Source organism: Balaenoptera physalus (assembly GCF_965194825.1).
Source record: "Balaenoptera physalus genome assembly, chromosome: X".
NCBI lineage: Eukaryota > Metazoa > Chordata > Mammalia > Artiodactyla > Balaenopteridae > Balaenoptera > Balaenoptera physalus.
The window spans coordinates 47,363,295-47,388,683 of record NC_138903.1 but is presented as its reverse complement, the minus strand read 5'-3'; the positions used below and the strand labels follow the sequence as shown (position 1 = coordinate 47,388,683).

The 25,389-nt window shown below is 41.9% G+C and overlaps 3 protein-coding genes across 7 annotated transcripts in view; all 3 read left to right on the top strand.

Moving 5' to 3' along the window:
- FAM120C (family with sequence similarity 120 member C) overlaps window positions 1–6,229 on the top strand; it is a 167,338-nt gene extending 161,109 nt beyond the window's left edge. The window contains exons 16-17 of one of the 3 annotated variants that reach the window (XM_082445131.1): window positions 2,938–2,997; window positions 6,090–6,229. In XM_082445131.1, the coding sequence (XP_082301257.1) occupies window positions 2,938–2,997; window positions 6,090–6,098 (69 nt within the window). In that variant the 3' untranslated portion in view covers window positions 6,099–6,229. Of the gene's footprint in view, window positions 1–2,937; window positions 4,819–6,089 lie in introns of those variants that run through there. The other 2 variants (XM_082445130.1, XM_082445129.1) reach the window with 2 other exon arrangements.
- WNK3 (WNK lysine deficient protein kinase 3) overlaps window positions 1–25,389 on the top strand; it is a 398,421-nt gene that overhangs the window by 312,684 nt on the left and 60,348 nt on the right. The window lies entirely within an intron of this gene.
- PHF8 (PHD finger protein 8) overlaps window positions 24,196–25,389 on the top strand; it is an 84,538-nt gene continuing 83,344 nt past the window's right edge. Inside the window, exon 1 of one of the 3 annotated variants that reach the window (XM_082445143.1) lies at window positions 24,196–25,246. The gene's annotated coding sequence lies outside the window, so the exon portion shown is untranslated. The remainder of the gene's footprint in view (window positions 25,247–25,389) is intronic. The other 2 variants (XM_082445141.1, XM_082445142.1) reach the window with 2 other exon arrangements.

Sequence of the window (25,389 nt, the reverse complement as noted above, 5' to 3'; positions counted from 1 at the left end):
GGACCAAAGTGAAGTTAACAGTGGGACTCCACCAGCATGCCTGAACTTCTGAGGGGCTACCAGAGATGCTTAGAAAATTGGACTTTTGCCTTTGCTGATGATGGGAGGGGAGGAGGCATCGCCATTCTGCTTACTCTTAATGGTTCAGAATGGTCTTAAACTCACTGGTCTTCAATAGGCATCCCCCCTTCCCCCCGTAGTGATCCAAAATCTTGTAATGGCCTCAGACTGCTGGGCTCCTCATAGTATAGTAGCTACCATTTCTTGAGTGCTTACTTTCTTCCAAGCCATCTACTAGACATTTTATATGCGGTTTCTAATCCTCACAAGGGTCACTGACTAGACCATACTGCAAGGCAATTTTATTGTCAGCCCTCAATCCCAGCTCAGCTCTCATGTATACAACCAGCCCTCATTGCATCCATGTTAACTCCCATTGTCTAATGTTTTCTCAAGGAATACAAATTTGCTTTAATGTTATTTTGAGCCCCAAATGGAACTACAATGGTAAGTCCCCCACGCAAAGCATTTTGTAATGTACTCCAAAGCCAGAAAGCAGTGACTTTGGATTTTTCCAAAGCTTTTCAGCTTTTTCCAGAAGCTGCTCAGTAAGGGAAAAGAGATTGCACCAGGCAGGAAAACTAGTCACTCAGATAGTCTCTCATAAGGTAGTACAGCCTTGATGAATTCACCATGATTCAGGGACTGATCAATAGGCATACAGTCTGAAAAACCTGATATTTTTGGTACAATAATAGTGGATCCATCAGTAAGTGGTTGACTCACATTAACCAAGATCACAGAAATAGCTATGTGGATATGGCTAAAGGAGTAGGGGAAGGGAAGAGAAGGGAGGGGGTGAAAGATAAAGTACTGATTTACAGTGAGAAGAAATAATTATCGCAATATATTGTACACTTTTTTCCAGTCACTCATAAATACATGTATTTATTATTCCCATTTTAAACAGGAAAAAACTGAGGCTCAGAGGGATGAAGCACCTTGCCCAAAATTACCCATCAAGTTAGTATTAGAGTTGACATTCCAGCGTGAGCTGACTGATTCCAAAGCCCTGTGCTGTGCTAATTCTGAAACAGGATAACAACTCTAATTGTTAGAGATAAGATTCAGACCTAGGCCTGGCTGACTCTTGTATGCATGCTCTTAACCATGTCTACCAGAGCTTTTTCTCTCTAAGAGCAAGCTGAAAGGGAGGCCATGGTATCAGAAGTTTGCCTGGGGGCATGGAATCAGAACAGTAACATTAGCTGGCATTGAGTTCTTACAGTGTGCCAGGCACAACATGTTCTAAGTGCTTTACATGGACTGTGTCATTGAATCCTTATAGGAACCTATGAAATAGATACTATTATTCTCTCTATTTTACAGATGGGGAAACTGAGGGAAAACAAGGGATGGTAGATGATCTTAAGTTTCTCTTAGCTAAGATTTCTGGGGGTACTGTTATCTACTCTAGAGGTAGCCTGGCCAAGGAAAGCCTCACATTGACTTTGTTTTTAGCTAAGGCATCTTCCCTGGACAGAGCTGCTGCTGATTGCCTTGCTGACTCTCCTTTTTCTGTTCAGTTGCCCTTTCTCCAAAATCTGAGATAATTAATTGTTGCAGCTTATTAAATCTTCTTACATTACAGTTCTGTCTTCTTGAGATTATTCCTAGGTCAGTGGAGTTTCGTGTGTTCTCAAATTCTTCAGTCACTTACTTGTTACATTTTTATTTCTTTGTTGACTACCTCACATGGCTAATTCCATCCATTACTAGTTTCATCTTATTTCCAGGTTCTTGAGAAACACTTCACAGTAACGCCCATGTTGTGTAGGTTTTGGAGCCAAATGATCTAGCTTTGAATCTGGCTCTGCCACTTACCAGTTCCGTGACTTTGGGCAAGTTACTTAACCTCTCTGTGCCCTAATTTCCTCATCGGTAAAAATGGAAGAATTGGTATCTACCTCATAGAGTTATTTTGAGTATTAAATGAGATGATATATGTAGTGTTTAACACAGAACCTGGAACATGGGAAGTGCTCAATAAATATTAATAATTATTATTTATAATTGACCACAAATTCAACAGGTATTAGACTTCCATTATGTGTTGTGTCTTAGTGGAAAGAACAATGTCTTTGGAGTCAAACAGACTTGAATGCAAGTCTAGGCATGCCGGTGACCTTGAGCAAGTTATTTTACTTTTTCGAGCCTCATTTGTCTTTCTTACCTGTGAAACCAACATCAGAGTACCTGGCATGCCCAACCACTGTTATTATTCCTAATAATATTCATTGAGAGCCAGTACTGCACTTTCAAGGTAATACAGTTCATGGCGTTAGCATTTCAAGAGCAGTTACATTTCTGAAATTAAAAGAAAACCAGATGATTGTTTTTACTTATGAAAAATTCTATGGAACATTGCACATAGATCTTATCATTTGTTTTCTTTTCCTTTCATTTACATGTCCAGTTGTCAGTATTGGACAGCGTTGCGTGGAAGTTAAGAGAGTAAACTTTAGAGGCTGACCAACCTGGAGTGCAATCCTGGCCCCACCACTTTCTACCTGTGTCTCCTTGAGCAAGTTACTTTAATCTTTCTGAGCCTCAGCTTCCTCATCTGTAAATGGGGCATCATAATATCTACCATTTAGGGTCCCTTTTGGCATTTGAAAAAAATATATTGTAAAGCTTTGTAAACAGTAGCTGTGTCATTACTGTGTTGTCATTGCCATTGGATTTGAGTCATATCCATTTGTTGTCACCCTAAGTTCTCCAGACAGTGTCAGAGTGTACTAGGTGTTAACAAGCTTTGGGCTTTCTGGTGTTTTTGAAGAACTGAAGCAGTTTCTGCAGGCTAACTTATAAACATGCTTGGGAAGGATCAGCCAGTTTGGGATTACCATTTCTACTGAATATCTCTGTTTTTGACAGAGCACTTCAGATGGAGTTTCTAAATCCCTGGAGCCTCATCAAGGTCGGTCTCGCTCACAGGTAAATGGAAACAATGGCACATTGATCAAGGAAGAGAAGAATGATCATCTTCCAGCTCCATCACAGTGTGCCTTAACCAGAGACAGCAGTGTGTGTAATAATGGTAACCGCTACTTCCCCGTGAAGAATGGTGAGAAGAGCCGCTTACGAGAGCAAAAGCTGGGAACTGTGGCACAACAGAAAGAGGAATAACAAGCAGAAGATGGCTTCAGCAGATCAGGAAGAGGGGAAAACCTATACTTTTCTGATTTTAGGCCCAAGTTAGAGGAGGACATAAAATGCTTACCCTAGTTTCATCCAGAATTTGGATGGGGTGTTCTATTGTATCCATCTTTTCCCCTTCCCTGTCTTTTTCTGGGCTTCCAGACTCAGTGGTCTGCTTCTAGGGAAGCTCTGATCAAATATGAATGGCAACAAGCTTAGTTCCTGTTCTCAAATTGAATATATAGTGCCAATATTCTCTTTACGTCCCCTGGAAGCCTATTAAGGCAGTGACTATCGGGTGTCATCACGTAAGGCCCTATAGAAAAGTTCCAACTTTCGTTTTCTGAGTATATGGCTTCCTAACTTGCTTTTTTCTTTATGAAATAGTAGGGCCTTCATATATAATCAGCATCCACATCTTTTAACTCTTTCTCCCCATTCACCTATGCCAGGAGTTTATACTACCACCTCTAGCTCTGACCTGACAATCAGATAGGTAGATGTTTTCAGGGAAGTGAGGTAGTATTGGTTATTTTATTTTTTTAATTTTTTTTTAAATTTTGTACACTTAAAATAACTACCAATGGCCTTTGTACTGGGGGATTCAAGTGAGTCAGAAAAGTACTGGGCAGATTTTTCCTGCCTCTGAACTAATGAATTGTTTGTAAAATAGAAGATGTGGTGCAGTTCACCCACTCCCTGCTGCCCACACCCTGAAAGGGTGGAATCAATATAATGAAATTGAGTACGAAAGGGAACTCAAAAGACTGTGTGTGCTTGTGTGTGTGTGTGTGTGTGTGTTTGTGTATGGATGTTTGGATAGATGTATATATGAATGCGTGTATCTATATGCATACACATACCCTTTATATAAAGAGACAAATCTATTTATCTATACATATTTTATATATATATAAATATATGTGTATGTGTGTATGTATATATAAATATAAATATATATATTTTGTATATATATATTTATATACATGCACACACATACATACATGATGATGTCCCAGAAGATTTACTGAATTTCCCAGAAATGCTTCCACTGCTATGGAGTGGTAGGTTTCAAAAGACCATATTTTAAAATCCTTACTAAGTCGAAGCCCATCACAATTATGAGAAGATGGGCTTCTCTAAAGCAGACAAAAAGTGCTTTCCAGAGATTGCCTGTTCAGAACAACAAACAGTTGGGTTGTCACAAGCCTAATCTTGACCAGAGTCCTCACATCCCGTATGGTAAAAACAGGAGGTTGGAATAGGATCGGGAAGAGTTGGGCATTTCCTTATGAAGGAGCAGCCTGGTCGGGAGAGAGAAAAGGGATGGGAGGTAATTACCGGGGCTTGCAGCCAGTTTGGAGGAAATCTCATCTGAAACTCCGGGATCAAACTGGCCTCAGGCCAGAATTTATTGCCATGAATCCCTGAGGGAGAGAGGACTAACATTGGAAAGATGGGGTAGGGAAGTGTGAGGAAATCGGCAATTTGATTTTACATACCTAGATTGTTTCGTTTGTTCATTGACATTTTGACTACTGGATCTTTTCATTTGCTTTGCAAGGAAGACTTCAGAGGACTCTGGCCCGGGCCTATAGGGGTATTCTATAAAAGGTTCCCAGCCCCCAAGTGAGGCCAGAATCTGTCCAGGACAAAGAGGCTGTTCCCCCTTTCTGGAGATACTCTTGAGACAGCCTTGCATTTCCAGTTTCCCTCCTCAGCAGTATGAGGGATGGGAACATGGCTTGCAACAGATTAGCATTGTGTCTTTGTTCAGGAGTTGAGGCTTCCAGCCTCATACACTTCCTTTTGGGCTTTGTGATATTCTTGCCCAAGAAGTACCATTTATACAGGAATACAACTGACTAGACTTCTAGCAGGGTTCTCTCTCTTCTTGAAAAACCCCATGTACCTTAACCCAGAGTAGGTCCTTGGTGATTTTTTTCCAGACAACCAGAAGGCTGTTTGCTCACTACCCACTTACAATGAGTATCATCATGAGAGACTGAAGACAGTCTCAGACTGTTTTATCCTAGTCTGGCCCAATTTAAGAGAACCCACAACTCGCAGGGGGAGGGAGGTCTAGAATGCCTTTCCCCCTGCCCAGACACTTCTTACATAAACCAGAGCAGGATGACAAGAATGCATATACCCAGCCAGATATAACCAAGAACAAAGTGTACAAAAACCTCCTCTATGGAATTGGCTCCCCTAATTTGGTTCCCGCTCTTCTCCTAACCTGCCCAACCTTTCACAACATCTTGAAGGTTAGGACTTCTGTATCCAGCAAGAGAAGGATTTAGTAGCGAACTTAGATGGCTTGGAAATTTCTTTCTGGAGCCACAGAGGGAGGAGTCCTTTGGAGCTCTAAAAGTAACCAGAATCACTGAGCTGTGTTAAATTAAATAGCTAGCTAGCTAGCTCCGATTTCTAATAGGAAGTACTTGGAGTTATATGGAAAGGCATTTTCTTCAGTTGCTGTTTCTGTGAATCTTGAATCTGTTTGACACAATCAAGTGACAATATTGTTAACTCTCACAGCATTAAGAAGATTTATTATTTTGTAGGCATTCACTGTGAGAAGTAAAATTGCTGCTTTGACAGGGATGATTCCAGTTTGCCAAACGGCTTGCTTTTCTCCCTTCCACACACCTCTACTTTCTCCTAGCCTGGCCCAGGGTGAAACAAGTGTCTCACTTCCAACTTTGATTTTTATTTGGATTCAGCATTTTGGGTTTGTAAGGTTACAAGAAAGAACCATAAAGGGCCATGTTTTAATTCATCTGCCAAAACATACAATTTAGAAGCCAGAAAGACTAAGGTTTACTACTGGAAGATTAACTTTTTCTAATTGCAAGATTAACTTTTTCTAATTTCTTTCAAATTAGGGAACATGAGTCTGCTTTTTGCTGTGAGTACCACTTGAAGAGACTGTCATCCTTCACTTGAGGTTCAATTTCTGACTATGATGTGGCCTTTCTTGAACAAAGTCATGCATCATATGGGAACCCCCAGAAATGACCCCTTTACCTTGTAGGGCCACAAGCAAAAGCACCCTGGATGTATATAGCCACTGATCCCAAGGACTTGCAGTTCTTGATTTCTGCTGGTGTGTATTGGGGTCAGCCTATAACTCCCACCCTTATTCAGTGGCCAGTCTAGTCTGGACCAGGCCTGATAAACTTCTGCTCACTTGTATCATTTTCATTCTGAGCCAGTAGGACTTTGGGTAGACTTTATAGCCCAAGAAATGGCACTTGCTTTGGCTAGTGATATTTGATTTTTGTCTCCATCTTGATTTCCTGGCATCGTTGGCCAAGTCACATTAACTTGTTTTTAATCACTGAGAAAAACAGCCAGGTAAGGCATTAGGGAGGGTGGTTAAGGAGGGGGGTGGGGGGAGGAATGCTTATGTAGGGTAGAAAGAATGTGGAAGTAACTGTTTGGTTATAGTGATCCAGTCCCCTGGAACCTTAGAAGGCTCCTGTGGGCCTGTCTGTGCTACCCTTTCAGCCTCTAAGACTCCCCCACCCCACTTTGAAATGACAGTACAAGTAGACCACAGTTTAAAGTAGTTAGTATAATTCTACTAAGGTTTAATCATTATACTTGTTTACTTCCTGATGCATATTTCCTAAATATGCTTGGGGTTTGGGGGGGTAAGTTTTCACTGTTCCATTGTGTGTCACCCTATATTTTCCTCCCTCTTGTGACTTTGGCATCTTCTTTTATTTGACTTTCCATTTTCTTTTCCCTTGGCTTATTGCAGTAGTCTGCTGGTGCAGGTATTCCCTTATCCCCCTGTTACTGCTAATTATCTTCAGTATTGTCAGAGGTTATTTTGATGTTCTAAGAAAATAACTTCATATATTTTTTTTTTGCAAAATCATCTTTTCCAAGGTAAAAGCAAAATAAAAAAAACCCTATGCTAGGGTGCCCACTGCAGCTTTTGACATTGCCCTTGTACTTTTATAGATGCTCTTTTTGTCCGTGTTGGTAGTAACTAATGACTAGTGAATTTTCATGTAAATGAAACAAATTAAATATTTCAGATTTTATTAACCTCTCATAACCCTGCCAAATCTGATGACTTCATTTTAGTTACTTCCCAGAAGACACTTCCCCATCCACCTTTTATTTTATTCTATTCTATTCTATTTTTAGAATAACATACTAGGTAAAGAAACTTTAACTCAAGGAGTCATTGATTTTTAGTGCTCCCTGATAAATGATGTTATTGACAAAAGTAAAATCTTTCATTGTTTTTTCCTGTGTTAGTATCTCTTCTCCTGTGCTCTTGACAGTGTGTTTAGTGGATGGATAATATGTATTTCTCTTCCAAATTCCCTGCCTTTTTGGCCCACCTCACCACAAAAGCTCCATAGTTTATTAATGTAAGTTTGAATGGATGCTTCTTAGGGGAAACTGCAGGAGTTTAAGGAAAGTGTTTCAGAAAGGAATGAAAATGTCTCAGGAGTTGTTCTGTGATGGAAATTGGTCTGTTGTTCTGTTAATGCTGATGGAAAGAAACTTACAGTGCTTAATAAAAGTCTATTCTTTTAGTAAAAAAAATGTGAAATAATTTTGGGTGTGCGAAGTTTAATTTCTTCTCCCATTTCTGGACTCCTTTCGGCAAATGGGGAATATACTTGTCTCAATTCAGAAGTGTTGCACGGAGATTTAGGAGCCTATTTGTAGTTGAATATCAGGGCAAGAGAGCCAGTACAAGAAAAGGAAGGGCATATTTAGCTTCCTGCTGAACTTCTTTATTTGGATGTTCTAAAGGCACCTTTGACTCGACATTTCCCAAACTGAACCCATCTTCTCTTCCGAAGCCTCCTCCTCTCCATGAGTGACACTACCTTCTACTCAATTGTCTACACCACAAACCAACCTCGGAGTTATCCTAGATGCATGTCTTTCTTTCCCTCATTTCTCAAATCCAATTTGTGACAAGATCTGTTGGTAACACTCAACCACCTTTCTCTTTCTCACATCTATCTCTTTTCTCTCCCCACTCGCTGTGGCTTAGTTCAGGCCTCCTCATGTCTCACCTAAATTGTTGCAGTTGCTCCTCTGTCTTACTCCTAACCAGGCAACTGTGAGCAAATTTTGTGTCTACGTGTATGTACCTTTTCCCAGTGAAAGGGACCATACCGTTGTTAGTTACTTAAAGAAGTCTATGACCTAAGAGACGTTAAGAACCACGGCCTTAATCCACCATGCTTATCAGCTTCCAGAGGAATCTGTCCTTCTAACATGCTGCATGCCCATTTCCATGGTCCCTTCATGATCTGGCTCCTGACCACTTCTCCAGCCTCATTTCCTTCCACCCCAACTCATTCCAGCAACACTAAAGCACATCCTACACACATTAAGCTATTAATATCCATTTCTTCTCATTTGCTTATACCATTGCCTAGAATACCTCTCTCCCCTTGTCTCTGGTGCAGTCTCAACTTTTTCCCCTAAGATTCAGCTCATATCTTTGTGATTCTTTTCCTGATCTCTTACTAGGGACCCCTGTACGGACTCACCACTGCCAGTCCCTGTAGCACTTCGCTGCATCTCTGCTAGTAGATTAAACTTGACCATCTTTGTCTTCTTGGCATCTACCACCAAGCATGCACTTAGAAATGTTTGATGACTAAATCAAGGACAGCTAAAACACCTTTGAAAATGTTCTCTGGTGCAAAACAGATTGTAGATTTCTGAGGCAGAGGATGTGTTGGTGGCAAAAACACAAGAAGATTGAATATGAACGTTCATCACTGAATGGTATGCATGCTTTTAAATGGGGCTCAAAAAAAAAAAAAAAGAGTTCTGAGTCACCTTTGAGCAATAGACTGATGCTTGGAGCAGAGTCTGAAGCCAGGACTCTAGGGCATTCTTCTTACCTTACTGCTTCTGCTGAGTGTTGCTAGCTGGACTTGGCCTCCCTGGCTGCTCTCTGCCTTGTGTGTACAGATTACAAAAGGAAACAGCTGAACCTAAAGGCGAGCATTAGAGGTTACTGAAGCTTGTAAATACTTACCCTTAAATGAAAACTATCATTTGTAAAAATTTGTTTTGTATTTGGTTCATTATGGCTATAGATGTCTTTTCCTAACCTTTGATCTTTGAGTGTTGGGACTCAGAATTTAATAGTGGGAAATCCTTAGCATTTGGCTTTTAAAAGTTACTGTTTGCTGAGGACCTATTAGGTACCAAGCATAGTACTAAGCTATTGTACACTGTTTCTAAGCTTCAAACAACTCTTCAAAGTAAGTACTATCCTCACTTTACACACGAGCAAACTGGTTCAGTGGTGCCCAAGTTCACACACACAGCTAATAAGTGATAAAAACCAGGGTTCTAAACCTATGTTTTGACTAAGTAGATAACTCTTATTTCTGCCTCCTCAGCATTCCTTCCTCTTTCTGGCAGCAGTTAAGTGCAGTTTTTTGTTTTTCTTTTTCCTTTGGGGAACTGCTCTTTCCAATCTTGGGGTAGGGGTGGGTTGACCATCAGTCACATGGCTTCACCTCCCCCAGTGCAGGGATGGGTATATGACCCAAGCAGCGTCAACTGTGTTTTTTCATGGACTTGAGGGATAAAGTGACCAAGAATGAAAATATCTCTTCTAAAATCACAAGTATTAGGAATAATGTGAGCCTGGAACATTGTCTTCTATTTATATCTTCTACAACTAGTCTTTTATTTGTGTGTGAGAAATATGAAAATTCTGTGCTCATTTATTAGGAGCAAATGCAGAAAGTCATCTATTGGGGGATTACTATGTGCCAGAGAGAGTTCTAGGCAGTTTATTTTATATATTTTAAAACATTTTCATCTTATTATTCAGTCCTTACACATTTATAATCTTTAACTCTAGAAAAGGGGAGTGTATCAGTTGGGATAGGCTAGGTTTTGCTGCTATAATAACCCCCAAATCTCACATAATAAAGGTATACTTCTTGCTCATTATGTCCAACATGTATTGTCAGGGGAGCTCTGTTCATCCAAAGCCACTTGATAACTCAGACCAACAGAAGCCGCATCACTGAGTTGGGAAGGAATGTGACCAAAATACACACTGACTCTTAAAGCTTAAAATGTCACACATCACTTCTCTCTTTTTATTGCCCAAAGAGATGGCCCACATGGTTGCACCTAATTTCCTAGAGGTGGAAAAGTACAATTCTACTATGTCCCTGGGAAAAGGGAGAGGTAAGTTTGGTGAGTTGCAATAATAGCATCACAGGGAGAAATGACCCATTTCTGGGTAGATTTGACTCATTGCCTTTTGACTGGTTGCCATTACCTAACCAATTGAGTCATTATACCTAAAATTTGTAATGGAATAGTGAAACATTCATTCCCATTCCAGTGTCCTAGGGATTCTCTGCATGTGGGCTGAAGTGGATATAATCTTGTGGTAACACAAGCATTGAGTTTAGCTCCCCTAGCCCACCCTGTGGGGGTGGTTATGAGGATTAAATGACATAGTGTATGTAAAATGCCTGGCATATAATTCAGCCTCAATAAATGTTAGCTGTTATGGGTTTGGTGGGGGTGGGAGGGTTGGTAGTAGATGAAAGACTTGTCTATGCTCCCAGTCCTGATTTCCTCATAACACGTTCCTTCCTAGCCTATAATCTGGCATCAGCCCTTCCCATTTGAATGTGGCTGCTTGCAAAGGCGACTAGTGTGCTCCCAGTCACCAAGTCCAGGGTTTTCATACAGGCATCTTGCTGAGGACTTCCACAGTAATTGACACTGAAACACAACCCATTTCCTGAAATTCTCTGGCTTCCCTGACATTTCTCTGCTATTTCTCTTTCCTTTTTTGACTACTTAAAAAAATTATTATGTATTATTTGATAAACACAAAAGGATACATGTAACATATGTTAATGAAATTCAATAATAAAATGAACACTCATGAACCCACTGCCCAACCTAAGAACTATCCCATCTCTCTGCCTTCCCCAGAGGTAACTGGTATCTTGACTTTTAGTTTTCATTCCCTTGGTTTCTTTTTAAATAGTTACATCACATATGTAACTATTTCTAAACAATATATTGTTAGGTTGTACTTGCTTTATAATTTTATAAAAACGTTATTTTTATGTAGTGTTCTGCAACTTCCTTTTCTCACCCAACTTTTTTTTTTCTCTAAGACTCAAACACGTTACTGCTGTAGCTGTAATTTGTTTTCACTTCTGTATAGTATTCCATTGTGTGACTATACCACAATTTATCTACCCATTCTCTGTCCAATGGAAATATGGCTTATTTCCATTAATGTTGCTGTGTATGCTTGTGCACGTGTCTCCTGCTGGGACCTAAGGTATGCAAATGCTCACTTTTATAAGATAGTGACAAAATTATTTTTAGAAGTAGTATTAAATGGGAATAATAATGCCTGCTTTACCTCCCTTATAGGTAGTTGTGAGAGTTACACAAGCTAGTGGATGTGAAAACACTTTCAATACCTTAAGAAGACACAGTTGACATGCTGGTTTTGAGTCCAAGCTCAAACTCCTAAAAGTTGCCTCATGTGCATACTGGTTTCAAGGACCAAAAAGACAAGGCTGTTCCGTGTCAATTTAAAGTATTCCTAGAATCTTCTCATGACAAAGACTAGACTCTTGGATTCTGAGGCAGATGTCTATTTGTTTTCCTACCTGACCAGCAGCCTTTCCTCATTTCTTCCATAACAGCACCTCAGTTTTCCAAGGAACTACCTCTATTCCATTTTTGGAAGTGTCCTCAAGTGCCCTGCTCTCCCTAGCCAGCTCACTGGGGTTTATTACTATTGTCATGGCTTTGTTTGTTTGCTTGCTTGCTGTATTTTGCTTGCTCTTTAAAGACTCCTTTTACTTCTGATAAGTCCAGCATGATAAATTGATTACAAAAATGGCCACAGTTGTTCACATCTCCCTGTATCTACACCTTTTGCAGCTCTTCCCATTAAGAGATGGCATCTGTTTCTCCACCCTTCAAATCTAGACTAGTCTTGTGTTTTGCTTTGATCAATAGACTGTTGCAGAAGTGATATTATGTCAGTTCTAAGCCTTGCGTGCTTCTGCTCACTCTCTTGGACCCCTGGAATTACCATGGGAATGAGCCTGGGCTAGCCTTCTGGAGGATGAGAGACCCATTTGTCTAGCTATATCCAGCCAGACCAGCTTAGACTTGTCAGCTACCAACCAACCCACCAGCAGACCACAGATACATGAGTGAGCCCAGCCAAGATCAGCCAAGCCTAGTGCAGATCAACAGAGCAATAGACTCATGAGCAACAATAAATGGTTTGGTTTCAAGCTACTGAGTTGTGGGTTGGTTTATTATGCAGCAGTTGCTAACTCACACATCCAGCAATACAATAAAAATTATGTTTGATGCAGGATCTAGTTGTTCTTTAGTAGGAAAGCCCTTCAGGATATTTAGTCTTCTGTACTGCCTCTCCAACTACTTCTTCATTTCCTTCTTAGCATGTCTCTTAAGATTAGCATTTCTCAGAGTTTCTGTTTTCAGCCATCTTCTCACTATTCTTTCTCCCTGGTCAGTTTCATCCTATCCCATGGTCTCAGCTCTTACCTTTATACAGATGAGTCTCAAATCTACCTCTATGTGAACTTTACTGAGCAGAGTCAGAGTTCAAATGGTCTGCTGGACAAGTCCACATAATACTCTCCCAGAAAAATCATAACTCAATATGTTTAAATGTGAAGTCTTACTCACACTCCTTCATTGTTTCCTATACTTCCTCCTCCTCCAGCTTGATTCCTCTATCTCTGGTTAATGTCACTACTATCCTCACATCACCCAGGCCAAAAACCACATCACCTCAGACTCTCCTCTTTCCATATGCCCAATCATTCTGCAGTGTCTCATATCTGTCCCTTCCTCTCCATCTTCATGGTCCCTCCTCTTCTTCCTTCTTTTTCCTCTTTTCCTCTTTCTTTGTTCTTGCTATCAAAGTGTGATCAGTAGTCCAGCAACATTAGCATCACTTGAGAGCCTATTAGAAATGCAGAATATTGGGCCCCACCTAAGATCTATTCAATCAGAATCTGCATTTTAACAAGATCCCTAGGTAATTCATATGCACATTAAAGTATAATTAGCAGCTCCCCAGTTAAGTCTCAATCTGGATAGGTGTAAGTCCTCACCAGTTTATAACCTATGCACCATGTTAGTGGCACTCAAGCCTGGCTGCACATCAAAATACCTGAGAAGTCTTTAATTTTCCATTCACCTTTTCATGATTTAATCTTTTAAAAAATAACATAACGTTTATTAGTTGTTTCTTCAATACAGAAACACAAAGAAGGAAATTAAAATTGGCCTATGCCTTGCCCAGATAACTCCAAATGACATTTTCTTTTTTGAAAAAAGGAAAGTTTACCTAAGGTTAGGCAACTCAAACAGAATAAAAATATACAAAATGAAGACTGAAGAACCTCTAGCACCACCTCAATTTCAACTCCTTTCCTCAAATATAGCCATTCTTAATCAGAATTAGCCTTCCAGGAAACAATTAAGCATATACCTGCATATCTGCTTATTTATTCTTTTGTTTAAAAAGTATAAATTACTCCCTTTTTTTTTTTTTTTTTTTTTAAATAGTTTTATTTATTTATGGCTGTGTTGGGTCTTCATTTCTGTGCGAGGGCTTTCTCTAGTTGCGGCGAGCGGGGGCCACTCTTCATTGCGGTGCGCGGGGCTCTCACTATCGCGGCCTCACTTGTTGCAGAGCACAGGCTCCAGACGCGCAGGCTCAGTAATTGTGGCTCACGGGCCCAGTTGCTCCGCAGCATGTGGGATCTTCCCAGGCCAGGGCTCGAACCTGTGTCCCCTGCATTGGCAGGCAGATTCTCAACCACTGCGCCACCAGGGAAGCCCTAAATTACTCCCTTTTAATCATCATGATTTTAATACTTAATATATCTCAGAGATATTTTTCTGTGAGCATGTACAGAGTATTTCATAATCTTTAACACTACATAGTGTCCATTAGATGGATGATTCAATCAGATGGATCAATTCCCTATTGACAAGTACTTTGAGGTCCAGATTTTTTTTAAACATCTTTATTGGAGTATAATTGCTTTACAATGTTGTGTTAGTTTCTGCTGTATTAGTGAGGTGGATGGACCTCTGTCTGGTCTGTCATACAGCATGAAGTAAGTCAGAAAGAGCAAAATAAATACCGTATGCTAACACATATATATGGAATCTAAAAAAAAAAAAAGGTTCTGATGAACCTAGGGGCAGGATAGGAATAAAGACGCAGAGGTAGAGGATGGACTTGAGGATACGGGGAGGGAGAAGGGTAAGCTGGGACGAAGTGAGAGAATGGCATTGACAAGTACTTTGATTGCTTCTAGTTTTAGCTATTACAAACGGTGCTGCAATGATCATCCCTGGGCATATATTTTGGTAAACTTCTGCAAGTATATCCATAGGGTAAATTTTTAGTCCGAGATTGCTGAGTATATTGGTTAGGGCGCTTTTGGTTACAAGTAACAAAACACAACTCCAGCGGTAGGGTGAGCTAGAGCTACCCAGTTTCTTTAAGTCCCTCTGCTGTGCAGTCCCTACTTTATCCAAGTGGTTTTCCAAGTGTGGTCCCTGGACCAGCAGCATCAATATCACCTGGGAACTTCTTGGAAAAGGAAATTCTTGGTTCCTACTGCAGACCCGCAGAATCTGAAACTCTGGGAGTAGAGATCAGCAATCTATGTTTTAATAGATTAGGTGATTATGATGCACACTAAAGGCTGAGAACCAGTGCTTTAGCCAAGGTGTCCACGAGATGGCTGCCAGTGGCAATGGAGGCTTTGAATCTCTTCCTTTAAGTCCAGCAGAGAAAAGAAAACTCTGACCCAACATTCCCAGTGAGCAGGACTCCCAAGGTTCTCCCTCATTGGCTTACTTAGGTCACAAGTCCTCCCCTGAACTAATGATGTCTGTGGTCAGAAGAACTGGGAGTAAGATCTGTTTACCCCAAAATACATGGGCTATGAGTGGGAAGAAGAGATATACAAATAAAAATCTACAAATTGTTGGGAAGGAAAAAGGGGGAAATGATAGCTGAGGAGGCACTAGCAAAGCCCACAACATTCAAAGAATATGTGCGTGTTCTATTTTGATATATATTGCCAAATTATAAATGAAAAAAGTTGTACCAACTTCAGTCGCACCAACAGCATATGAAAGTATCTAGTATTTCTTTATACCCTCACTTGCTCTACGTACAATCAAACTTTAAACATTTCTCAATCTGATAGGTGAAGATGGTATTTTATTGTTTTGATTTATATATGCCTTTACTCATGGATGAGATAGAACATCTTTTCAAATCTCTATTGATATGTGTATGTCTTTCTCTCCAAATTACTTGCTTATTCTTTAGCTCATTTTACTATTGGGTTTTGTCTCTTTCATGTTAATTCTTCTGAACTCATTATAAATTAAAGAAATTAGCCTTTTATCATATATGATGCAAATATGTTTTCCCAGCTTTGCTGATCTTTTGAATTTGTTTATGGTATTTTTTTGCCTCACGAAGTTTTAACTTTTATGCAGTGAAATTCATCAGTATTTTTCTTTACTGGCATCTGGGATTGAGATTCTGCTTCAAAAGGGCCTTCCCCCATGTCCACCTTTCCAGGTGAACATTGACATCATTTGTCAAGTCTGTAAAACTTTTAAAAATTAAGGATGCTGAGCCTCCACTCCAGACCTAATAAAGCAGAGTTTGTAAATGTGACACTCTGTACTGGGTTGAATAGTGTACCCCCCAAAATTCATGTCCACCCAGAGCCTGTGATTGTGACCTTACTTGGAAATATGGTCTTTGTATGTTAAAATGAAGTCATATTACATTAGGGTGGACCTTAGCCCAATGACTGGGGTCCTTATAAGAAGAGAGAAATTCAGGCACACACATGTGATGATGGAGGCAGTGTGATACACCTACAAGTCAAGGAATGTCAAGGATTGCAACCACCAGAAGCTAGAAAGAGACAAAGAAGGATGCTTTGGTAGGGCTTTCAGAGTGAGCATGGCCTGCCAATACCACTTCTAGCCTCCAGAACTGTGAGACAATACCTTTCTGTTTTAAGCCACCCACTTTGTGGTACTTTGTTATCTATATCTAAATTAAAATTAAATCTAAATTTTAAAAAAATCTCCAAGTGTGATTCCAATACACCACAGGTTGAGAACCACTGGACTGAATAATAATCATAACCATCCTCGACTCAGTAATAATTCTCCTTTAGAAAAGCAAGTCCTGGTATTGAGACAATCAGCTATCCTTTTGGAAAAAAATAAAGTTATCCTTACATCATATCAAATTCACTATAATAAACTCTAAATGTATTCTAGAAGCTGGGGACAAGACAAAATCCCTACTTTCATGGAGTTTCCAATCTAAGGAGAGACAGACCATGAACGTATAAACAAATAAGTTGGGTAACTTCAGTAAGAGGTGATCTATGAAGAAAATAAATCAAGGTAATGAACTGGGGCACATCTTTTTTTTGTTTTTGTTTGTTTGTTTGTTTTATTTTGGCTGCATTGGGTCTCAGTTGAGGCACGCAGGATCTTCGTTGTGACATGCAGGATCTTTTTAGTTGCGGCATGCAGGATCTTTTTAGTTGTGGCATGCAAGCGGGATCTAGTTCCCTGACCAGGGATTGAACCTGGGCCCCCTGCATTGGGAGTGCGGAGTCTTACCCACTGGACCACCAGGGAAGTCCCAAACTAGGGCACATCTTAATGTAGAGAGGGTGGTTAATTTAGTTAAGGTGGTGAGGGAAGGCCTTTTGGAAGAAGTAATATTTGAGCTGACTCTGAAGGTGTCAGCCATAGGAAGATCTGGGGGAAAAGAGTTCCAGATAGTAGAAATGCAAAAGTTGAGAAGGAAATGAGTTTAAGGTAGGTTAAAGACCTAAATGGAAAGCACTATGACAGAATGAGAAAAAAAGATAATATGGTTGTTGCCTTGTATAAAAAAGGTCTTCCAAAACAATAAACAAAAAAGAAAAGCCATAGAAGAAAAGATTGATGTAAATATATCAAGTGGCTATACAAACATTCTGTATGATAACTCCTGTATGCTAACACAAACCATAAACATGTTACATACTGTGGGAAAATATCAGCAATATATATAATAGACAAAGGGTTAATATCCAGAAATATAAATGACTCCTACAACTTAATATGGAGAAAACAAACAAACCTGTAAGAAAAACTAGGCAAAGGTTACAAAAAGTTCACAGAGGATGGGCCAATAAACATCATATAAAAAGACATTCAACTGCACTAGTGAGGGAAAATGCAGAGTTAAAAACAAACACGAGTTACCATTTTTTTTCTCCATCAGATTGGCAAACAGTTTAAAGGTCAGAGTCTTAGGAAATGTGAAAATACACTGCTGATGGGAGTGAAAACTGGCACAATGCTTTTGAAAGGCAATTTGGCAGTATGTAATTAAGATTGAAAGTGGCCCAGCAACTCACTTGTGGGTGTCCACCTGTACACAAGGAGGCCCCTACTGGTATGTTCACTGAAGCTCTGTATTACTGAAAAATAAAACCACTTTAAATATCCATCAGGGGAGTGGAGAAATAAATCAAGACCCATCCAAATTATGGAATTCCCTGAACAGGAATTCAAAAAAGAACAAGGTTGATTTTCCTTGCAGAAAGATCTCCAAGATGTTGCCAAGTGAAGAAAGTAATTGGCCAAATGATATGGACAGTATGATCCTGTTCACGTGAAAATGATAGATATCCACACTAACCTCCATTTTTCTGTGTTGTAAGCTTGTCTCTACCCACCCTCATCCCCTACTCCCAGTGGAAAGGAGTTTGTTTAGAGCAGTAAGGCTGTTTGAGTGGCTACAGTCCCTTCAAATCATCTCACAATTACCATCCAGCAGGAGTGGGAGCCTGCTACATAATTTGTAGGGCCCAGTGCAAAGTGAAAATGGAGGGTTCCTTGTTCAAAAGCCAGGGGAGAGGTGGGAAATGCAGTTAAAGGCACTAAAATAAAATGTTTTTTTCTTTATAAATATTTTATTACTTATATAACATAATAGGGATAATAGTGATACATGAATAACAACATAAACTTACAAATTGCAGAACAATATTTTGATCATAATTTATATAATAAATAATAACGTTATTAATATGATACCTTGATTGATCATAAGATTTTTCTGGCTCACTTTTCTGCAAATTCAATTATTTAATCATCAAATCTATATTTTTAGCAACCTTGTTTTGAACCAGTATGATTGAAGGTAACATCAGTCAAGATTGCAAATGTTTGATAACTTTTCATTTTGAGAAGGAGCTTTCTACTGATGCAACTGTTACTGGCACTGTTTGCTGTAGGCTGTGACAACATTGGGATAGATTCCTGATAAATTATTTCAAAATACAAATTTTCATACATCTAGATCTGATGATTCTTGTAGAACAATGTTTCTAAAAAGATTTAACTCTTCATACAGATCAGTTTTGTCTAAATCTGAATCTAATTTTAAATATAAATTTATACAATGGCATTTAACGTTTCCTCTGACACTTCCTGTAACTTGTGGAGGTATGCTATAGACTGAATGCTTGTGTCCCCGCCCCCCAAAGTCATGTTGAAATCCTAACCCCCACAACGTGATGGTACTAGGAGGTGGGGCCTCTGGTAGGTGATTAGGTCTTGAGGGTGGGGCTCTCATAAATGAGATTAGTGCCCTTATAAAAGAGCCCCCAAAGAGCTCCTTCACCCTTTCCCCCACACAGCAAGAAGATCACCATCTATGAACCAGAAAGTGGGCTCTCACCAGACACTGAATGTGCCAGCACCTTGATTTTGAACCTCCCAGCCTCCAGAACCTTAAGAAATAAATCTGTTCATTAGCCACCCAGTCTATGGCAATTTTGTTATAGCAGCCTGAACAGACTAAGACAAGGTCATACAAGGAATAAAAATGGCTTCATTATTTATTTATAATTCAAAACACCTTTTTGTGCATTCTACCACTATATCTTCAATTATAAGGAAAACACTTTTAAATTGTCTTCCTCATTAATAATTGGTTCATCCAAAGCCTTCATCTGTGTCTACTTCGATGATCTTTAAATTTAATTTCCATTTCCTAACCTGTGGATATTTGCTTTGCAATTTTGCACTAGTTTTCAAAATGAGCTATTCTAAACCAGGGGTCCCCAACCACCGGGCCGCACAGCAGGAAATGAGCTGCGGACGAGAGAGCGAAGCTTCATCTGCCGGTCCTCATCACTCGCATTACCACCTGAACCATTCCCACCCCCCCACCCCCGCCGCCCTCCATGGAAAAATTGTTTTCCACGAAAGCGGTCCCTGGTGCCAAAAAGCCTGGGGACTGCTGTGAAACTCCTCAAACAATTCTAATAACCCCCAGTGATGTACTTTACTTCAATGTCCGTGAGTACTTTTTAATTTTGTAATAATTTACTGACAAAGTTTACTGTCTGACTGCCAGCAGTTCCTGTCCCAGTGCTCAGGCCAGAGTTAATATTTGTGCACATGCTGCAGGGACAGGCTCTGTTGACAGAAGGGCAAGATTGCCTCTCACCACAGGTCCCATCACTGCCCCCATGCAGAGGCTGTCCTTTCTCTCAGGGCTATGGCTACTGCCACCCCTGCTGCTGCTGCTTATTGCTACTCCTGCCACCATTGTCACTGGCCCAATGTCCCCCAACCCCCCCGCTCTGGGCCCCATGGTGCCCCAGACTGCCCCAGATGTGCTTGTATATGCCAGGCGGCCTGGCCAACTGCTCAGCATGCACATCACCTGCCATGCCCACAGGCTCTGCTCACTGCCACCCAGTGTATCTCTTCTGCTCATGTGTATGCTCCGTTGTCACACTGGACTATACTTACAAGACACAGGTTCAAAGATAAAATTATTAAGAATGTCAAGACAATGACAGAAGAGCATTAAATCAAGCCTGAAATCCTTTCTGGGAGCAGAGCTCTGTACAGGTGGCACACCACTAAAGCTGGCGCTGGAGGAGTGGGTTGGTGTTCTCAGCTACCTAGTTTGGCACCTGGGGGAGCATCCTGCTAGTTTTTATTCCAAGTGAATGTAAACCATATTTTGCTTCTGTGATTCAAATTATGCAAAGAACTGTCGATCACCTTTCCCTATGACATGGATCTTAGAGCTACCAGTTGCTGTTAGATTCACACAAGGAGTGGTGAAGAGCCTGGAGTCTGGCCCTGTATTGCCAGGAACCCCAGCTTGCACACATACTAGCTATGTGGGCTCAAGCAGGTGGTTTAAAGTCTCTACACTCAGCTTCCCATCCATAAAATGGGGATAGTACTAGTACCTACCTCATGGGGATAGTACTAGTACCTACCTCATAGGGTGGCTGTAAGGATTGAGTGAGTTAATGCATGTGAAGAGGTTAGAACAGTGCTTAGCGCACAGTAACTTCTCAGATAATGTTATTTGTCATTATTTTGTCTTTTGTTTTCACTGTCTTTGTACTTTCAAGTCCGTTTTGGAGCAAGTCTGTTCTTCCTCATGTAATGTTTTCTCATTTTTCGCCATTTTTCTTCATGTATTTTATAGTCCACTTTGGCCCTCATCATTTTTCCTCTCAACAGTTATATGTACTTATATGCAGAGAGATGAATCGGAAAAGAGCTCGCTGAGGTTCCCTCTAGGAAAGTAAGCAGGGATTGAGTGGTGGTCAGGGGCATCTTCAGCCTGTTTGGATGTTTATTTACAATGGAAATGCATATACTATTGCCTATGTAATTAAAAGTAAATGTTTACAGCTGTTAAGTGGAGGTGGGGTAGAGGAAGAAAGTTTCCAGGGCAGCCTTGTACTATGGCGGCCAGTTCAGATCACGCACTGATGTGAGACACAACTAGAGCACATATTTCCAGGGCAACAGCTGGCTGCCTCCCATCCATGGCAGTGTGAGTTCCTTTGTCAGCAAATCTAACTGCCTCGGATTCAGCCCCCTGACAGCTTTGCCTTCCCCGTTATCCTTTACCCCCCAACTCTACTACCCAATATCACTGGGGAAGAACTTTTAGGGGTGGGTACCACTGTACCTGGGTCAAATGCCACCTCCTGTGAAGCCTTTCCTGACACACTCACTGAATATGTTTGAACTAATTGTGGCTACCTTTTTGTTCCTACACATGTTGTTCATACCTCTAGGTAGCACTTAGGGTTTGACCTTTTTCAGCCTGTTATTTATTGTTCATTGAACCTTGCTTCCCTCATTAGACTGTATACTCCTTAAGGGTATACACAGGGTCTCTTACTCATGTCTGGAGATGCCACCCCAAAACCCCACCCATACCCCACCCAGTCCATCATAAATAAATACTCAGGAGGTATTACTGAGAGAGTGCCCTGAACTGGCCCCCACCACCAAATTAGGGACTTTGTACTTTTTATTCCTCCTACCCTGTCCCTGGCCAGCTCTTCCTGTTATTCAGGTCTTCCACTCATATGCCAGCTTCTCTAAGAGGCCTTCCTTGACTGTCTAAAATAGACTACCATCTATTCAAATCTTTCTCTGTCTCATAACTTGTTTTATTTTCATCATAGCACTCACTGCAGTTTGAAATTCTCTTATTTGACTCACTTTATTGTCTGTCTCCCTCTCTGGAATGTGAATCACAGGAGGGCAGGGACCTTGTCTGAATCCCCAGTGCCTAGAACAGTACCTTGTATATAGTAGATGCTCAATAAATATATGAATGAAATTGTATTTTTTTTATTATTGACTGATCCCCATGAAGAATATTAGCACTATGAAGGCCAGGACCTTATCTGGGTTACTGCTACATCCTCACACCTAGTGCCTCTGGGTTACTGCTACATCCTCACTGTATTGCCTAGTGCATAGTAGATGCTCAACAAAGAATTGTTGGGTGAGTGAATTAATGTTCCACATACACCTTAACTCAACATACTCCACACTGAACTTAGTCTCTTCTTCCCCACGAAACCTGCTTTTTCTTCTGTGTACCCTGGCTCAGTCGATGGCACCATCATCCAGAAATGACACCCAACCTAGAAACAAACTCACACTCCTTTCACTCATTCACCCACTACTTTCAATTAGTCTCCTAGCCCGGCCTATTCAACCTCCAAAATATCCCACTTATCTGATCATTTTTTACCCCTGCTGCAACTATCCTGATTCAGGCCTCATCTTTTTTTCATGACTAATGCGACTGCCTCCTCCTCTCTGCCTCTCCCCTTTTTCTCTCATTTATTATGGAATGCTTCATAAATTTGCATGTCAAACTTGTACAGGGGCCATGCTAATCTTCTGTCTTTTCAATGTTAATATATGTGCTGCTGAAGCGAACACCCTCCTGCCTTCTTGTGAAGCTAAGAAAGCTTAAGCTGCAGGGTTTGTCACTTGCCATGTGGTCACATGGTCATATGTTTTATAAAGTTTGCAAAATATATTTAAACCACAATTGGTTAAAATTGCTGTCCCTTTCCACTGAGAGTTTTCCTGGTCACATTTTCCTTGTATTAGGTGGTGCTGGAGCTGCCTCAGACATTTTTGAGATCCATCTAAGTGGAAGTTGATTTGCGAGATACATTTAGTTTGGGTTTAGTGGGGACATTTATATGTTTGTACCGCTTCTATTTATAGTTATTACCCAGGTGTAGGAATGACTTCTAGAAATACTCTGTCTACCTTTGAACATAATTTTGTATTCACAAGTCTATATTCTTTTCCTAATGAAATCCTACCTCACAAACTGTACAAGTTTCAGGTCCCACTAAACCTGGATTGTTCTCTGGCTAAGCCACAAATGTGACTCTGTTGCTTTTGCTCAAAAACCTACAATAGTTTCATATTGCTTACAGGATAAAACCTAATATTCAACTTCTTTTTGTAGATGTTTTCCTATTGTGCATCCATGCATCTGTACATGATAATCCTTTATATACAATGTTCTTGTTAATTTAGTGAACTTTTATATACCCTCCAAGTCTCTCTGAAATCTTCCTTGACAGCAGCAAGCAGCTTCTGAGGCACTTTCTTAGCCTCATTCTGCACTTTGCAAGAGGTATCTGTGTACTTACTAGATGCTATATTCCAACTGTTTACCTGCAAGCTTGTCTCCTGCACTGGCTGGCAATCTCCCACCGCAGAGTTCCTCTTTTTCATCATTGTATCCCCAGGGCCTAACCCACCATCACTTAGGAAACTGGTGTGCACACACACATTTCCTTTTCTAAAGCAGTTGGACCCTAAGAAAATGAAATAGTAAGAGTATTTCTAGAGAATATTCTAGAATGTCTGAGAAAACCAGCGCCACCTTGAAGCATGTGTGTGGAGTTCCACTCATTCAACCTCTTCTCCCACCCCACCCTCAGGCTGTAGTCAGAAAATCGTGGGACAGGTGCATGGAAATCCTTGAACTGTATCTGAACTGAACTAAACTGAACTGGGGTGGGGTCAAAGAAGAGAGATTTCAGAGGGAGCTGGGGACAGAGGATTTACGGAGGAATTACGATCGAGGGACCGAGGGCAGGACGCGGGGGTGGGGGTGGTAGTAGAGGGTGCAAGGTTCAACAACTTACTGGCTCTGAAACTTAAGCCACTTGGCTTCCCTAAGCGCGTGTCCTCACTCTGGGATAATAACAGAGCTTCCCTTGCAGGGTGAAGAGTAAACGACCCGGAGACCGTGTGAAAGAGGCCGGCCAGCTGAAGGTGCTCAATGAACGGGAACCTCTGTGAGTACTCGCCCCGCCTCCACCCGGGCCAAAGGCCCGCCCCGCCGCCGCCACCTATTAAGTTTGCGGAGCACAGTCACAGAGTTCACCTCCTCTCTTTAAGAGGAAAAAGCTGGGGGGAGGAGGGGAGGGAGTGTGTGTGTAGGGGGTGTGTGTGTAGGGTGTGTGTGTGAGGGGAGGGTGTGTGTATGTGTGTGTGTGTGTGTAGGGTGTGTGTGTCTGGGGAGCAGGGGAGAGAGTGAGTGACAGTGTGTCAGTGATGTTGGTTGTGGGGGGGGTGCTTAACTCCCTGCTCGCCCGGAGTAGGGGAAAGGCGGGGAAGGCTCTGGCCCCACTCAAAATGGAGCCAAGCGCCTGCCTCGCCTAAGATGGCGGCCTCCCCGCCTTTCGGTTCCGGGTTCTCAGCGTCGATTGGGTACCTGGGGAGTCGACCGGGTCCAAAGGTGGCCTAGCCCCGCCCCCTTTCTCAAGGTGACGCTCCGCCCCCGATGGCGTCACGCGGGACCCGGGGCCCGCCCTTCCCCGCCTGTGCCGCGGTTACCTCGCGTGTCCGGCCTTCATAAGATGGCGGTCGCGTCGCCTCCCCGCGGCGGCACCGCCACTCTCAACATGGTAGCTGTTTACCCCGTATTTCTCCTCCCCTCTCCGCCTCAACTTCCTCGTTGTTTTGAATAAACTTTATTGACTAGTCTGAATTGCCTATCACCGCCACCGGGCTTCTCCCGGCGATTTTTCGGGCTGTTTTTCTCCAACCGGGCCGCCGGTTCATCTCCTTCCTCGTTGGTTTGCTCGCGGCGATCTCCTGCCGGCCCAGCGACGCCGCCGCTTGCCTGTTCGTCAGGCGGCCGCCGGACTAGGCCCGAGCCGCGGGCTCCAGTAGGCCCTAACGGCCAGGCCCGGGGCAGAGCTGTGGAGAAAGCTGCCCTGAAGCACCGCCGGGCGGCCAGGGCCGCGCGACCCAGCGGGTGGCTCGAAACTAAGGCGAGAGAGGTTCGCCGCCTTGCCGTGACGATCCCAGAATTCGGTGCGCGCCGCCTGTGGGGCCGGAACTGCCGGCCAAACCTCCGCTGAGCGAGGCGCTGAGCAGCTCCGGAGCGAGCCCGGCCGCCGGCGCTTCGGTGGGACTGAGCTCTGCGGGCGTGAGGAATCCCTGCGGCTTTGCGGATGAGGCGGTCCCTGTAGGGTTCCGGACCGAATACGTTCTTGTCAGGTTTGGGGCGTGAGGAGGTTCCTGTCAGTTTGGGAGGCGTGAAGAGATTCTCGTAAGTTTCGGGGGCTGCAAGGATATTCCTGTCACTCTTGGGATCTGTGACGAGATCCCTGTCAGTTTTGGGGGACAGGGGAGTCTTGGTCAGTTTGAGGGGTCTGTGAGGAGATACCTGCCAGTTTCAGAGCTGTGGGAGGA